This window comes from Panthera uncia (assembly GCF_023721935.1).
Source record: "Panthera uncia isolate 11264 chromosome A3 unlocalized genomic scaffold, Puncia_PCG_1.0 HiC_scaffold_11, whole genome shotgun sequence".
NCBI lineage: Eukaryota > Metazoa > Chordata > Mammalia > Carnivora > Felidae > Panthera > Panthera uncia.
The window spans coordinates 9,767,480-9,778,990 of record NW_026057578.1 but is presented as its reverse complement, the minus strand read 5'-3'; the positions used below and the strand labels follow the sequence as shown (position 1 = coordinate 9,778,990).

Sequence of the window (11,511 nt, the reverse complement as noted above, 5' to 3'; positions counted from 1 at the left end):
TATATATATATATATATATATATATATATATATATAGTATTTTTCAAGTCTTTATTTTTAAGTAATTTCTATACCCAATGTGGGGCTCAAATTCACAGCCCCGAGATCAAGAGTTGCATGTTATACCAACTGAGCCAGCCAGGCGCCTCACAGATTTGAATTTAAAAACCTGAATGCTTTTAACTAAGGAATTACATTCTTTATTTCCCCACAGGATCCAGCAGTGTTTGTACTGTGTCCTCATAAATGGGTGACTTCATGTTTTTAAAGTTGTCTGTCTAGTCCCTTGAGACAGATTATAGAGGTATAAGTAGAGATATATGTTTGTGCACGAGTGTTTTTATGTGAGTGTGTATGTGTGTGTATTTATTTACTCTAGAACTTTGATGGTTTCGTTGTGAAATGAAACCATTTCAATTTTGGATCCATCTGCAATTTTTTCGAAGCGGGCTTCAAGCCCAGCGTGGAGCCCAGTGCGGGGCTTGAACTCACGACCCTGAGATCAAGACCTGAGCTGCGACCAAGAGTCGGTTGCTTAACTGACTGAGCCCCCGGGGGGGCCCTGCAATTTATTTTTGGTGGAGTAAATGAACACAATCAAGAACTAGGACGAACTTTTCTATCTTTCTGGCAGGCAGCACAGGGGAGGGTGGACGTCAATGCCTGCTGGTAGATTCAAAACAAACCTATGTTGTTTGTCCCTTTATAAAAATGAAGCAAATTCTGGGATGACACACATAGTCCCACCACCCAAAACAACTGCCTTTTTCCCATGCAACGTATTTCCTGCAAGTATTTTTGTTTCCTTAGTATGTACAGGTTTTTGTTTCAGAAATCTGTTTTTTGCCTGTTTCAACATGTGACAGCATCTCTAACTGCTAACGCTTGACGTTTTCACCCAGCAGTTCCCAAACCTGGCTGGGCAGCTGGCTTCCCAGTGGAGCTTGTTTAAAAAGAGTGAATCCGTGGGGTGCCCGGGTGGCTCGGTCGGTTAAGCGTCCAACTGTGGCTCGGGTCATGAGTTCGAGCCCCGCGTCGGGTTCTGTGTCTCCCCGTCTCTGTGCTCCTCTCATGCTCTCCCTCTCTCAAAATTAAAAATAAATAAACATTAAAGAAAAAAGAAAAAGAATCCACAACCCCACGGGGTGGACCCCGGGAATCCACGTTTTCAATGAGTTCCACGGAGGTGCCTGGGACATAAGCAGGACGCCTCTCCCGTCCCCCCGGCCGTACCTGTGATCGTCTGGGTCTCGGAGGTGATGGTCCTGGTGGTGGCCTGAGTCTGGGCGGCAGGCATGGTTTCTTCCGACACAAACTGGACCGTGCTGGGGGCGGCCCCGGACGAGCCGGTCAGCGGGCAGCCGCTCTGCTTATGAGCCACAAAGGCATCCAGGTTGTTAAACTGCTGCTTGCAGATGCCGCAGATGTGGATGTCCGGAGTAAGTTCCACCAGCACCGTTGTGCCACCTGGAACTCCATGGGACAAAGGGAAAGTCACAGATTAATTAAGCGGTCAATTCCAAACAGCTTCAAATAGCAACACCGACCAGACTCGCGGCAGCGAGGGCCAGTTGTTGGCGCGATGTCCGTTCTGCTCCCTTCTTTTGTCCCAGCCAGCAGCAGCGTTCCCAGACCCAACTTCCGGCTCCTTGACACCTTTGGGCCGTTGCCCGTGGGGACACCGGTGGCATTTTACGCAAGAAAGTTCTTTGGTGTGCAGGGCTGCTTGCACTCTGAAGGACCAGGAGCTAGTCCTATCCCAACAAAAGGTAGTTGTACTTCCCAGTCGTTAGGAAAACCAACCCCTCCGCTTGGACAATCCTCCCGCTCCCATCCAGGAGAACTACTAGTCTAAATAATCTTGGTCCCTTACATACTTGGGAACTTCTGGGAAAATCTGGCTTTCGTGATAAAAAGGGATTAGACATGGTTGGCACTGGTCCCCTGCTCTTCTGGCCTTGCATGCGGATGTGACGCCAGGAGCTTCTGCAGCCATGTTGTTACTATAAGGGAAATGCTAAAGTCCCTACAGATGTTCATCCTTACTTCATTGATCCCCTGAATCAACCAATCCCAGACTTTTCATTAGGCTGGGATAGTTCAGTTTGTTACCTGTAGCCAAAATTCACTCCTAACTGATAGGGGTACTGTTTCTCAACAGTCCATAATGATACCAAAAGTTAACCATAATGATACCAAAAGTTAACACCGTGTTAACATTTGCAAAGCACTTCCCACAATATCTGGCACTGTATAAGAAAGTGCTATGTAAATGTTTGCTAAATAAATACAATCAGGTACCTGCCTGGCTCAGACAGTTAAGCGTCAGACTTCGGCTTGGGTCATGATCTCACAGGTTCGTGGGTTCAAGCCCTGTGTCTGACTCTGTGCTGATGGGGTGAAGCCGGCTCGGGATCCTCTCTCCACCCCTCCCCTGCTTGTGTGAGCACACACGCATGCACACTCTCTCTCTCTCTCTCTCAGAATAAATAAAAGTTAAAAACATATAAAAAAGATACACAATCAATGAATGAGTCTCTAATAGGACTACCTTTATTTTTATTTTTCAAATTTTCTTTGCCTCATCATAAGGAAACTCATGTTAATCACAGAAAATTGGGAAGAGAAGAAGCAGAAGGAAAATCACTCACAATCTTTCCACCTCTGGGTACCATGAACATTACAAAACATTTTCTTCCATTCATTAACGCTTAAAAATTAAGATCATAATGTACTGTTAAATCGGTCTTTTCCCCACATAACATCACATAAGCGTTATGGCTAGATCACTAAAGTTTTTATAAATCTTATTATTTAATAGCACACGATCATATGTTATCCATGCATCATAACCTCAGTACTTATAAGGTCTTTATATTATTTCTAATTTTCCTCAAGTCTAAATCCTATGAAAACTACCTTTGTGCATATGTGGTTGGTATATATGCATCATAACTTTCTGAAAATTTATAAATATTTCCATTAGGTTCCCTTTTCCCCCAAGTTGAGCAAAGGCAAGTAACCTCTGTGTGGAAATACAATTTGGCCGACTTGCTAAAGACACCGGTGCTGGGCTGTGCTGTCACTTTTTAAATTTTATTTTACTTTTTTTAGGTTTATTTATTTATTTTGAAAGAGAGAGAAAGAGAGCACATAAACGGCAGAGGGGAAGAGAGAGTGGGAGAGCAGAGAATCCCAAGCAGGCTCCACGCTGTCCGTGCAGAGCCCGATGTGGGGCTCGAACTCACAAATCGTGAGATCAAGACCTGAGCTGAAGTCGAGATCTGGACACCCAGCCGACTGAGCCACCCAGGCACCCCTGTGTTGCCACGTTGTATAAGCCGTCTTGCAGAGTGCCGTGTGCACTTAAGTACATCAAAGTCGATGGATGGAAGAAACGAAGCCTTTTCTATTCCTCTGGAACACTGCCTCCCTGTCGCTGAGGTGCCCATGAGACTAACAGGGAAACAGGAACCAGGAAATGAAGTGATTTGCATCGATGAGGATTCCTTAATGACCGAACAAGACTGATACCCAGTATGGAAGGGTCTTAATAACAATGGCTCCAGGATGTGGCCAAGTGTACAGGTCATGACCGAGACTTCCTTAGAATTCAGACACTACGATTTACAGTGACTTGGGCTTCGTCTCTCTCGTCTGTAAAATGGGAAGTTTCTGTTGCAGAGGAAGGTGCCAAGGATTAACCGAGATCGTGCTTGTAAAAGGCCAGCACAGGGTCTCCGTCCCCCGGCAGGAGTCTGGTGGTGCACTAAGCTACCCCATTTGAATGGGAGGGTATCCCCCTCTGAAAACTTGGGACTGATAAAATATACCTAACCTCCTGCATTTGTAGTGAGAATTAACAGACCAGATAAAAAACACTGGGCACGGGCACAAGCTTTTAACAGCAACCAGAAAGAATCCCTTTATCTTCACTCCGTACTCCAAATCTGTCTCGGTATCAGAAAAATCTGGGGGTGTGTGTGTGGGGGGGTGTTGAACACGGACACATCTGAGCCCCACTTTGGAGATACTGAGTCATAATGGAGGTGGGCGCAGAAGGGGCTGGCGTTTAGAGAAATCAGGGCTTTTCACAAGTTATGCAAGGAATACCCAGCCAAGTTTGGGAGGCAATGTCTTCAAAACAGCTAAGAGAAGCGCTTACTATGCGCCCGGTATCTGCAACCCCCTGTGCCAGAGGTGGGTTCTCTAGGCTGTGTGCGTCCGAATCGTTCGGGGTAAGGCCAAGGATCCCCTCCCCCACGTCCCCCATCTCATGGGTGGGGCCCAGGGAGCTTTTTTTTCTTTTCTCTTTTTTTTAAAAATAAGCGCTCGCGCTCCCAGGTGGCTGGTTGGCGCTCAGGCTCCGGACCCCACTTTGGGAAACAATGCAGCGGGAGAAATGAGGGACGTGAATCAGGCTGCTGTCCTCGTCAGGCAAATTCAAATGAATCCCAAACTCAAAGAAAGCGACCACCGCCCCATTCCCCATTCAGATCTCCACCTTTCATGCGTAAAAGGCTTTGCAGTGCCGCGGCCAGCCCAGCCCGCCAGACCTCATGCAACCCTCGGATCCCCAGACTTCAATGATTTTTGAGCCGCCAAGGCAGAAGTTTTCCCATCAGCGCAATCGCAGTTACCCCCCAAACCCCCCAAACTCCGCCCGGAGGGGGGCGGGGAATACCCCGAGGGGGTGGCGATTGTCTGAACGGCGTGCCCTCCCCCACCGTCCCTTTGCAAGGGGTCTCGCCAGGCTGGAGAGCGCCCCCCGCCTTCCCCTGGCTTGGGTGCCCCCATCCCAAGCCCACTCCGGCGCCCCCTGCCCGGCGCGCCCGCCGCGGTGCCCGAGACGCCGGCTCCGGGCCGTCACCCCGATTTCGGGGCCCCGGGCCTGCTCGCTGCGTCGCAGACGTGCTTGGGCCCGGGCCCCGGAGCGCGCACTGGGCCCCGGAGCGCGCACTGCGCCCGGAAAAGCACTTACTTTGCACCGAGCCCGGGAAGCTCTCGCCCTCGCTGGTCGCGTTCATGGCCGCAGACTGGGAGGTCCCCGGCCGGCCGGGGTGCCAGGGTGGGGGGCGCTGATCTACATGGTGCAAGCACTTTTCCTTTTATTTTTCCACACCCCCCCAGCCTTCCTTCTCCCAACTCCGCCAGGCGGGGAGGACGGATGTAAAGCAAGCTCCACTTCCGCTGCCTAGAGGGCGCTGGCCGGGCCCGGCCGCCCCAGCCTGGCTTTGCATCAGCGGCTCCCGGGGGAAGCTGCGGGCCAATCCCGATGCCCGGGCCGCGCGGCCTGGGAGCGCGGAATCCCCCGGGATCTGGACCGCGCACCAGCGTCCCGGCGGGTTGGGCGACCGCGGGCGGCGAGGGACGCGCCCCCACCCCCGGCCGCCGCCGCCCGGCCCGAACCCCTGCGGTCTTGGCCGAGGAGTCTGGCCTCCCCGGCTCGGTCGCTTTTGCACCTGCCGCCCTGGGCGTCGCTCCCGGATCACGGGGGGCGCTTTGCAGAGGGGACCGCGTCAGGCTGCGGTTGGGGGGTGGGTGCGCGGGGCGCGGCGGGCTGGGGAGAAACCCCAGCTGAGCGTCAGCGCCCGGCAAATCAGCGAAGCGCTGGGCGGGTCCCCTGCCCAGCTAGTGAAATACCGAGGACCGTGATCACGTGGATCGTAAGAGTAACAACTGGGCTCGAACGCCCACCCCGCGGGTTCTGCGCACTTTATCGCGCACTGTCACCTGGCGGGCCCCTCCTAGAACGCCGGCTGCGGGGTCCACCCCAGAGTTTCTGATTCAGTGAAGTCTGGTGGGAGGTCCGAGAACAAGCATTTCCAAGTTTCCAAGTGAAGTCCCAGTCGTTGGTGGACGCAGCCCTCCCTGACCGGTGCCCGCTCGGTGGACCTCGTCCCCTACTTCCCTCGGGCTTCAGCGGCAAACCGCTCACCAGCCTCAAGTCTCCTGTGCTACCGGTCTCTCCTTATCCACCTGCCACTCCCTACTCTCTTCGGGTCTTGATTCAAATTCACGTTCTTGGGGAGGCCAGTCTTGGCTAACCCATTCTATTTAAAATTTTTTTGTAATGTTTATTTACTTGTTGAAAGAGAGAGAGTGTGTGTGGGTGGGGGAGGGGCAGAGGGAGAGGGAGACACAGAATCGGAAGCAGGCTCCAGGCTCTGAGCTGTCAGGATAGAACCCCATGCGGGGCTCGAACTCAGGAGCTGTGAGATCACGACCTGAGCAGAAGTCAGACGCTCAATCCACTGAGCCACCCAGGCACCCCATTGGCTAGCCCATTCTAATATTGAAGCTTCCTCTTCCCTCACCCGACTGCTCCCTGTCTCTCTCTGGTCTGCCTTTTCTTTCTTCTCAGAACTTATTACAGTTGGCGTTATGTATCTGTAGTGTATCTATCCATCCATGGATCCGTGGATCTAGGAGATAGATAATTTACTTGTGTATTACCTGTTCCCCCTTACACATTCAGAAGCTCCCAAGAAAGTGGGATTTAAAAAAAAATATCTCTTTGCTTCACTGCTATATTTATCCCCAGCGACTTGGCCTAGGGCCTGGCACATAGTAGCTTCTCAGTAAATATGACTGTATAACTAATGGAACTTTCCCTGCTGCTTCCTTTAAGGATTTGTTCATTCCTCCAATTCTTTCTGTGTGTTGCAATGTGCCAGGCACTGAGCTCACCCCTGGAGGTACGAGGGTGATCCAGATGATTTGGTACCTCTCTAATAGAACTTGGCGAGTGGCTAGTGATTGAGCCAACACTAAATATAGTCCTATCAGCAGTGTGATTTCGTAACAGCGATAAAGTCTCAGGAGACATAAAACAAGGCTGCGATAATGGCTGCAGGAATGGTCAAGGACGGCCTCTCTGAGTAGCTAATAATCACACCGAGAGCAGGGAAGATCTGTAGGTGGTAGGTGGTGGAGGGGAGCAAGAGCCCTGAGGCAGGAATGAGCTGGATGCGAATTGGCCAATCCCCGCCCTCTGCGTGCCTTACCACTCCCCTCTTGCTTTGCTCAGGCCAGTGCCTTCTGCCATCCTGCTGTTGCCCCAGGGCCTCTGCATCTGTACCACCCTCTGTCTGGAATCTTTTCCCAGGACTGAATGCTTTCTGTCATCCAGGGCCAAAAGGAATGTCCCCTTCCTAGGGCGATTTTTCCTGCCTCCTATCTAAAGCATCTGCCCCTCTCGGCACTCTGCCACACCACCTTCACTATACCTATCCCCAGCTGACAGGATCTAGAAAGGCCCTCCCGCTTAGGGCAATGTTTATTTTCGAATGCTTGATTACTGTGCGCCCAGGTGCACACCTCAATCAGCCCCACCCGGATCAAGATGCAGACGATTTCCAGCCTCGCCACCCTTCCCGGTCAATGATGCCCCAGCTCCCCAAGCCCGGAGAGGTAAGCGCCCCTCCGCGTCTGTTGCCACAGATTCCTTTTGTTGGGACCAGAATTCTTCCTATTTGCCTGCAGAGAAGAAACGCCTGGAGAGACCAAATTCTCAAGTCCCAGTCTGGACCTACTGCAGCTTTTCCTAGGGCAAGACCTGGTAATTTGCACGTATTTCACAAGCGCCGCAGGTAATTCTTATTGAGATAAAAGCCTGGGCTTTGCCAACTGGTGGTGAAGTCTGTAGGATCTGGAGGCAGACCGCCTGTTCCATGGCCACGTAAATCCGGGAGCTGCTTCTCGGTGACTAGTTGGGTGACCTTGGGCAACTGCTCTGTGTCTCAGTTTTCTGTAAGTGGAGATAATAGGAGTAGCTACTTCATTAAGTTGTTTTTCAGAGGAAGCCGGTCCATACGTATAACCGGCTTACAACAGTGCATGGCTCGTATAACTGGGCAACACATCCCAGCTCTCATTACTTTTTTTTCCTTTTTAATTTTGAAATGCTTATTTATTTTTTGAGAGAGAGAGCGTGAGCGGGGGGAGAGGCAGAGAGAGAGAGAGGGAGTCACAGAATCCGAAGCGGGCTCCAGGCTCCGAGCTGTCAGCACAGAGCCCGACGCGGGGCTCGAACTCACGAACCGCGAGATCATGACCTGAGCCGAAGTCGGTCGCTTAACCGACTGAGCCACCCGGGGGCCCCTATGTATTTTTCATTTTTACTTGGTTATTACCTATCTCCCCACTGGCTATAAGCTCCAAGAGGGCATAGACCTGACTTACTTTATTAACCTTGTATTCTCAGAGCCTAGGACAGGGCCTGGTTCACAGGTGGCCCCAATACATTTTTTGTTGTTGAATGAACTTGTGTATGTTTCCATCAGCTCGAATTTAACCATTTGCTACTATGCCCAGCCATATTTACCCTTGTACATGTAGATCACTGCAGTGGTGTTTTTTCTGGTCTTAAAATTCCCTCTTTTCTTGTTTTTTCTTTTTTTCTTTTTTCTTTCCATGCTTGTTTTTCTTACTGTAGGAGTATTACAGGGTCAGTGTTAGAAATTTGGGGAAAAAAAAACAGAAAAACATAAGGAAGAAAATAAAACACATTTATAATATAGTACCCAGAAATAGCATTTCTTTAAAAGTGAGCTCTACCTTCCTTGTGGGGCTTGAACTCACAACCCTAAGATCAAGAATCACATGCTCCACTGACTGAGCCACACAGGCACCCCCAAGAAATAATATCTGATTGATAAATATACCTAAAGTCTTTTTTTCTTTGTGTCTATGTACATCTGTGTATATGTATATATGCATAAACACACACGTTGTATTCATATATTTTATAAAAATGTGATTTTCACTTACATGGCATTTTAAGCTCCCTTTTTGGGGTATGTATTATGATCATTATTTTTAAAAGTTATACAAATAATGTATGGCTACCGGAGATCCCACCATCCAGAGATAACCAGTATTCACTTATGTACTATATATCTTTTTAGATTTTTCCATAGAAATACAATAGAATGAATCAAATGAACTGCGGATATTTGTCTAATTTTAAGTTAAAAATGTTAATTTCATACGGTTCAAATCGATACGAGTCACCATATTAATATTAGACTTCTGGTAGGGAATGCTGTTTATATACACTGATTGTCTCAAATTCGTAGTTGCAGAATGTTTGATTTGCAGCTGAGTGCATGGCCTCCTGGAAAAAGACTTTTTCCAGCCTCCTTTGCTGCCAGACATGGATCCATGACTGCATTCTCACAATGTAAATGAAATGTTGTGATGGAACTTCCCAGAAATCTCCTAAACATAACAGTGGACGTAGCCATTTGCCCCTTCTTCTTTTTCACTCCCTCCTGTCCTTGCTTGGAAAGAAGATGTGATGGCTGGAGCTTTAGCTGCCACTTTGGACTATGAGAAGGAAGTTATACTCTAGGTATGGCTGGTTAGGTCCCTAACTTCTTTGTGGAGCTGTCAGCTGGACTGCCGACTTCTGGGCTTCATTTACAGGAGAAATGCACTTTTATTTTGTTTCAGCCACTGTTACTTGTGTGTGTGTGTGTGTGTGTGTGTGTGTGTGTTTCTTTCACATGCAGTGGAATCAAATCCTCATCAAACTCAATACTTTGCGGACTGTTTCATAACTGGCTTTGATGTAGAAGGGTTTTCCCAGTTTGGTTGGTGCATTAGAATCACCTGGGAAGTTGCGAAATATGCAGATTCCCCCCACTCCATTTGTGGAGACCCTGGTACAGGCGGACTGGCAGGAAGCTTGGGCGTCTTTATGCTCGATGAGCTCCTTGGGTGATGGTGATGTTCTTGGTGTGTGCAAGCTTGTGCTTCTCACTGTTAGTTTTTTTTTTTGTTTTTTTGTTTTTTTGTTTTTAATTTTTTTTTTCAACGTTTTCTTTTTTATTTATTTTTGGGACAGAGAGAGACAGAGCATGAACGGGGGAGGGTCAGAGAGAGGGAGACACAGAATCGGAAACAGGCTCCAGGCTCCGAGCCATCAGCCCAGAGCCTGACGCGGGGCTCGAACCCACGGACCGCGAGATCGTGACCTGGCTGAAGTCGGACGCTTAACCGACTGCGCCACCCAGGCGCCCCTCACTGTTAGTTTTAATGGTTGCATGATATTTTATTATAGGATTGCATCATAATTTATTTGATGTGCTATTGGATGTTGTTAATTACTTTTTAAATGTCACAAGTCATACGCTCAGTGGCTTTTTTATTGGCCCAGGCGAACCCATTGCCTCTCTCTGCCAGCCGTCCTGAACAGAGCGGCTATGAGAACTTGTTTCAACACCATTTGGAAGGGTTTTTCCTCCCCTTTTCTTTTCAGATCATTTTCTCAATATGGTTTCCTTCCAGATGAATTTCTGGTTAAGGATTACATTTCTTAGGGGCACCTGGGTGGCTCAGTCAGCTAAGCATCTGACTTTGGCTCAGGTCATGAACTCGCGGTCTGTGAGTTCAAGCCCTGCATCGGGCTCTGTGCTGACAGCTCAGAGCCTGGAGCCTGCTTTGGATTCTGGGTCTCCCTCTCTCTCTGCCCCTACCCCACTTGCACTCTGTCTCTCTCTCTCTTTCTCTCTCTCTCTCTCTCTCAAAAATAAATAAACTTAAAAAAAAAAAAAGAATTACATTTCTTAAAAAGGCTTGGCCTGACTAGAATGCTCATGGTCTCTTCTGTTCTTACGGTTTTGACTACTTCTCATTTAATAGATAAGATACAATCAAGCAATGGCAAACTTCCTGTAGGTTTTAGATATAATCCTGCTACATGTTGGAAATCTAGACTCTAGAATAAATTTAAATCTGTTGTCAATCCCGGGGCGCCTGGGTGGCTTGGTTGTTAAGTATCTGACTCTTGGTTTCAGCTCAAGTCATGATCTCACAGTTCATGGGATCGAGTCCCATGTCAGGCTCTTCACTGACAGTTTGGAGCCTGCTTGCGATTTTCTCTCTCCCTCTCTCTCTGCCCCTCCCCTGCTCACGCTCTGTCTCAAAATAAATAAATGAACTTTAAATCTATTGCCAATCCTTAAAAGATGACAAATTTCTCAGAAAAATAGGGATTTATAGCATTCTTTTTTTTTTTTTTTTTTTTTTAAATGGAGAGATCTGGCAAATCTGGGCCTGGATTATCATATGTGTGATAGCAGCACTTGCCTGGGTCTGAGAAGCCTCCCCTTCATATAAAGCCCGGCCTCGCCAATTTACCCCAGTCTCCACTCCTCCCTATTACTTCTTGATATCAAGATTGAGTTTTAGTCCCCTAGATCATTGCCCTTGTGCTGCATGTATTTGAATTTACCCAAAATTTCCAATATGTTTCTGATAGAAAAAGGGATTTGTCCTTTCCTATGGTTTAAATATTTCTTTTGACCAAAAATCTCTGCCAAGGAATTACCTACATTACCTGTGTTTGTCATTTAACCCTCAGAACAATAGAGGGGTAGACACTATTGTCATGATTTTATTGATGTAGAAACTGAGTCTCATAAAGGGTAAATAGATTTCCTCCAGTCAGAAGGCCAATAAAGGATGATTTTAGGTTAGAATCTTTGAGGGCAGGTAACATAAACT

General features: G+C 48.3%; 1 protein-coding gene across 1 annotated transcript in view; it reads right to left on the bottom strand.

Annotated features, from left to right (window-relative positions):
- The window catches only part of ZFP64 (ZFP64 zinc finger protein), a 31,790-nt gene extending 26,305 nt beyond the window's left edge, over positions 1 to 5,485 (bottom strand). Inside the window, 2 exon segments of the mRNA XM_049649862.1 lie at positions 1,234 to 1,473; positions 4,982 to 5,485. Of these exon segments, the coding sequence (XP_049505819.1) occupies positions 1,234 to 1,473; positions 4,982 to 5,027 (286 nt within the window). The 5' untranslated portion in view covers positions 5,028 to 5,485.
- Between the last annotated feature and the right edge of the window lie 6,026 nt (positions 5,486 to 11,511).